Source organism: Oryctolagus cuniculus, unplaced genomic scaffold (assembly GCF_964237555.1).
Source record: "Oryctolagus cuniculus unplaced genomic scaffold, mOryCun1.1 SCAFFOLD_210, whole genome shotgun sequence".
Lineage (NCBI taxonomy): Eukaryota > Metazoa > Chordata > Mammalia > Lagomorpha > Leporidae > Oryctolagus > Oryctolagus cuniculus.
In genome coordinates, this window is record NW_027208383.1 from 38,131 (window position 1) to 43,225 (window position 5,095).

General features: G+C 70.9%; 1 protein-coding gene across 1 annotated transcript; it reads right to left on the reverse strand.

The window, feature by feature from the left end:
• Positions 1 to 3,197: 3,197 nt before the first annotated feature.
• Positions 3,198 to 4,263, reverse strand: LOC138848371 (uncharacterized; the record flags this gene model as incomplete). Its single annotated transcript, XM_070067863.1, has 1 exon — positions 3,198 to 4,263. A coding segment is annotated over one exon (1,066 nt), but the record flags the coding sequence as incomplete, so codon positions are not given.
• Between the last annotated feature and the right edge of the window lie 832 nt (positions 4,264 to 5,095).

Sequence of the window (5,095 nt, forward strand, 5' to 3'; positions counted from 1 at the left end):
CCTACCGCACAGCCGCCACCCTCCAGGTCTGGTCCTCCGGGCTCCCCATGACCTCCACACGCGCGACGCCCACCTCACCTCCACCCGCTCACCTCCTTCCAAACCCCCGCCGTGGCCGCGGCTCCCCTGCCGCCTCCGAGCCTCGGCCCAGGCCCTTGCCCCAGAGAGGGGAGGAAAGAGGAGACAGGCGAGGGGGCCTGCTGCAGCCCCCCCCCCACCCAGGTGGCTCAGGGTGGTTGAGGAAGGAGGCCGGCTGTTCTGTCTTAATTCTGCACCGTCCAAAACAGCTGCGGGAGGAATTGAGGTCCCAGGGCCACACCGCACCCCGGGGGGCCCGTCCCCTGGGCGCCCGCAGCCTGGTTCCCGGGTGGAGAGCCGGGCGCTCGGCCGCCTCCCCCGCCCCGCCAGCCTGCGCCGATCCGCAGAGCGCGATCGATCGATGGCGTATTGAGTACTTTTCAAGCTCTGGCGATTTTTGTGGATTCAGTGCAAACCGCAGCCTGGGCCCCCGCTGCCATCGACCTCCGGTGGGCGGCGGGGCCCCCCCTCCCCGCGGCTGTGGCGGGGGCAGCTCCTGGGCCGGCCAGGCACCCCGGTTCCCCACCGCCTCCCCCCAGGAGCCCCCGGAGAGGAGAAGGCGGAAGGCGAGGGCAGAGGCGGCTGCAGTGCCCCCCGAGAGCTCGCTGGGGCCCTGGGCGGTGGCGGTGGTGGTGGGGGTGGGAGGGTCCCCGGGGAGGAGGCCTGGCTGGGGCGGGGCTCCCTCGCTCCTTCCCTGGGCCTGGCCCCCACCTCCAGGGCCAGGCTGCCTCCCCCTGCTTCCTCTCCCGCCCCCGCTCGCCCCTGCAGGGGGATGAGGACCCGAGCAGAGGGTGCCAGGGGCCCGCGTGCTGCACGGTGACCCCACTGGTGCCCTTTTTATCCTTCTACCCACCGACCCACACCACCCACGTGCCCCCCGCCTGCCCAGGGTGCACTCGCCCCCCACCTCCCCATCCATCTCCTTAGTACCAAGACACTCACCCGCCCACCACCCACCCATGCACCCCGCCATCTTTTTTTCCTTTAAGATTTATTTATTTGAAACACAGAGTTATACAGAGAGAAGGAGAGACAGAGGAAGAACTCCCCAAATGGCCACAACGGCTTGGACTGGGCCAGGCTGAAGCCAGGAGCCAGGAGCTCCATCCGGGTCTCCCACGCGGGCTGCTGCTTTCTGGGAGCACTAGCAGGGAGCTGGATCAGAAATGGGGCCGCTGGAACTTTTTTTTTTTTTTTTTTTTTTGACAGGCAGAGTGGACAGTGAGAGAGAGAGACAGAGAGAAAGGTCTTCCTTTGCCGTTGGTTCACCCTCCAATGGCTGCCGCGGCCGGTGCACCGCGCTGATCCGATGGCAGGAGCCAGGTGCTTCTCCTGGTCTCCCATGGGGTGCAGGGCCCAAGCACCTGGGCCATCCTCCACTGCACTCCCGGGCCACAGCAGAGAGCTGGCCTGGAAGAGGGGCAACCGGGACAGAATCCGGCGCCCCGACCGGGACTAGAACCCGGTGTGCCGGCGCCGCAGGCGGAGGATTAGCCGAGTGAGCCGCGGCGCCAGCCCCACTAGCGGCTGGAACTTAAACCAGGGCTCCTGTGGGATGCGGGCATCACAGATGGTAGCTTAACCTGCTGCGCCGAAATGCTGGCCCCTCATCTCCCTCCGTATCCCCCTCATCTCTGCCGGGCACCCATGCGTCCGTCTTCTTCCATCCGCCCGTCATCAACCACCTGCCTCTGTCTCACACATCACCCGGCTCGCCCTTCCCAGGCCAGGGGCCCAGCACACCCACACACGCATCGGTCCCACATCTTCATTCATCGTCCACACATCCGTGGGCCCCGCCCTCCCCCGGCCACCCACCAGGCCAGCCGTCCTCCAGGCAGTGTCCAGCCCCGAGCGTTCTCCGTGGCCCTGGACGGTGACATGGCTCAGACCCGCTCCCAATCCCGCTTCTCTTCCCTGTCCACCCTGGAGGCAGGTGGGGGCCATGGGAGGCAGGTGGGGGCCATGGGAGGCAGGTGGGGGCAGAGAGGGGAAGGTGGGGGCCATGGGAGGCAGGTGGGGGCTGAGGGAGGCAGGTGGGGGCCATGGGAGGCAGGTGGGGGCCATGGAGGCAGGTGAGGGCCAAGGAGGCCAGGTGGGGGCTATGGGAGGCAGGTGGGGGTCATGGGAGGCAGGTGGGGCTGAGGAGGCAGGTGGGGGCCATGGGAGGCAGGTGGGGGCCATGGGAGGCAGGTGGGGGCTGTGGCAGGCAGGTGGGGGCCATGGGAGGCAGGTGGGGGCCATGGGAGGCAGGTGGGGGCTGTGGCAGGCAGGTCGGGCCGAGGGGGGCAGGTGGGGGCCATGGGAGGCAGGTCGGGGCCGAGGGGGGCAGGTGGGGGCCATGGGAGACAGGTGGGGGCCGAGGATGCAGGTGGGGGCTGAGGGGGGCAGGTGGGTGCTGAGGGGGGCAGGTGGGGGCCGAGGGGGGCAGGTGGGGGCCATGGCAGGCAGGTGGGGGCCATGGGAGACAGGTGGGGGCCGAGGATGCAGGTGGGGGCTGAGGGGGGCAGGTGGGGGCCGTGGCAGGCAGGTGGGGGCCATGGGAAGCAAGTGGGTGCTGAGGGGGCAGGTGGGGGCCATGGGAGGCAGGTCGGGGCCGAAGGGGGAAGATGGGGGCCATGGGAGGCAGATGGGGCCATGGCAGGCAGGTGGGTGCTGAGGGGGGCAGGTGGGGGCCGAGGGGGGCAGGTGGGGGCCGTGGCAGGCAGGTGGGGGCCATGGGAGGCAGGTGGGGGCCATGGGAGACAGGTGGGTGCTGAGGGAAGCAGGTGGGTGCTGAGGGGGGCAGGTGGGGGCCGTGGCAGGCAGGTGGGGGCTGTGGCAGGCAGGTGGGGGCCATGGGAGACAGGTGGGGGCCATGGGAGGCAGGTGGGGCCATGGGAGGCAGGTGGGGCCGTGGCAGGCAGGTGGGGGCTGTGGCAGGCAGGCAGCGTTGCCTCCCTCGTCCTCGCCATCTCGGGGCCGCCATGTTGGAGGGGAGGGGCTCTGCAGGCCCCCTCATAATTAATAATGAAGAATTGGTTGTTTAGTCGATGCGGCTGTGGAGGGAGTATCGATTCCCACCTCGTGCTGGTTTTTTTTTTTTTTTTTTTTGTGCCGCTTAGATTTTTACACCTCATTTAGAGCAAGGCTTCCCCGGGGAACTCTAAAATCCAGAAGATATCTGTGGGGGCCGGGGGCTGAGGTCGGGGGTCTCGGCGAGGAGTCTGTGGGGGCCGGGGGCTGAGGTCGGGGGTCTCGGCGAGGGGTCTGTGGGAGCCGTGGGCTGAGGTCGGGGGTCTCGGCGAGGGGTCTGTGGGGGCCGTGGGCTGAGGTCGGGGGTCTTGGCGAGGGGTCTGTGGGGGCTGTGGGCTGAGGTCGGGGATCTCGGCGAGGGGTCTGTGGGGCCGTGGGCTGAGGTCGGGGGTCTCGGCGAGGGGTTTGTGGGGGCGTGGGCTGAGGTCGGGGGTCTTGGCGAGGGGTCTGTGGGGCCGTGGGCTGAGGTCGGGGGTCCCGGCGAGGGGTCTGTGGGGGCCGTGGGCTGAGGTCGGGGGTCCCGGCGAGGGGTCTGTGGGGGCGGGGGCTGAGTCGGGGGTATCGGCGAGGAGTCTGTGGGGGCCGGGGCTGAGGTCGGGGTCTCGGCGAGGGGTTTGTGGGGGCCGTGGTCTGAGGTCGGGGGTCTTGGCGAGGGGTCTGTGGGGGCCGTGGGCTGAGGTCGGGGGTCTTGGCGAGGGGTCTGTGGGGGCCGTGGGCTGAGGTCGGGGGTCCCGGCGAGGGGTCTGTGGGGGCCGGGGGCTGAGGTCGGGGGTCTCGGCGAGGGGTCTGTGGGGGCCGTGGGCTGAGGTCGGGGGTCTCGGCGAGGGTCTGTGGGGGCCGTGGGCTGAGGTCGGGGGTCTCGGCGAGGGGTCTGTGGGGGCCGTGGGCTGAGGTCGGGGGTCTCGGCGAGGGGTCTGTGGGGGCCGTGGGCTGAGGTCGGGGGTCTCGGCGAGGGGTCTGTGGGGCCGTGGGCTGAGGTCGGGGGTCTCGGCGAGGGGTCTGTGGGGGCCGTGGGCTGAGGTCGGGGGTCTGAGCGAAGGGTCTGTGGGGGCCGTGGGCTGAGGTCGGGGGTCTCGGCGAGGGGTCTGTGGGGGCCGTGGCTGAGGTCGGGGGTCTCGGCGAGGGGTCTGTAGGGGCCGTGGGCTGAGGTCGGGGGTCTCGGCGAAGGGTCTGTGGGGGCCGTGGGCTGAGGTCGGGGTCCCGGCGAGGGGTCTGTGGGGGCCGTGGGCTGAGGTCGGGGGTCTCAGCGAGGGGTCTGTGGGGGCCGTGGGCTGAGGTCGGGGGTCTCAGCGAGGGGTCTGTGGGGGCCGTGGTCTGAGGTCGGGGGTCTCGGCGAGGGGTCTGTGGGGGCCGGGGGCTGAGGTCGGGGGTCTCGGCGAGGGGTCTGTAGGGGCCGTGGGCTGAGGTCGGGGGTCTCGGCGAGGGGTCTGTGGGGGCTGTGGGCTGAGGTCGGGGGTCTCGGCGAGGGGTCTGTGGGGGCCGGGGGCTGAGGGTCGGGGGTCTCGGCGAGGGGTCTGTGGGGGCCGGGGGCTGAGGTCGGGGGTCTCGGCGAGGGGTCTGTGGGGGGCTGGGGGCTGAGGTCGGGGGTCTCGGCGAGGGGTCTGTGGGGGCCGTGGGCTGAGGTCGGGGGTCCCGGCGAGGGGTCTGTGGGGCCGTGGGCTGAGGTCGGGGGTCTCAGCGAGGGGTCTGTGGGGGCCGTGGGCTGAGGTCGGGGGTCTGAGCGAAGGGTCTGTGGGGGCCGTGGGCTGAGGTCGGGGGTCTCGGCGAGGGGTCTGTGGGGGCCGTGGGCTGAGGTCGGGGGTCTCGGCGAGGGGTCTGTAGGGGCCGTGGGCTGAGGTCGGGGGTCTCGGCAAAGGGTCTGTGGGGCCGTGGGCTGAGGTCGGGGGGTCCCGGCGAGGGGTCTGTGGGGGCCGTGGTCTGAGGTCGGGGTCTCGGCGAGGGGTCTGTGGGGGGCCGGGGGCTGAGGTCGGAGGTCTCGGCGAGGGGTCTGTGTGTTTGGGAG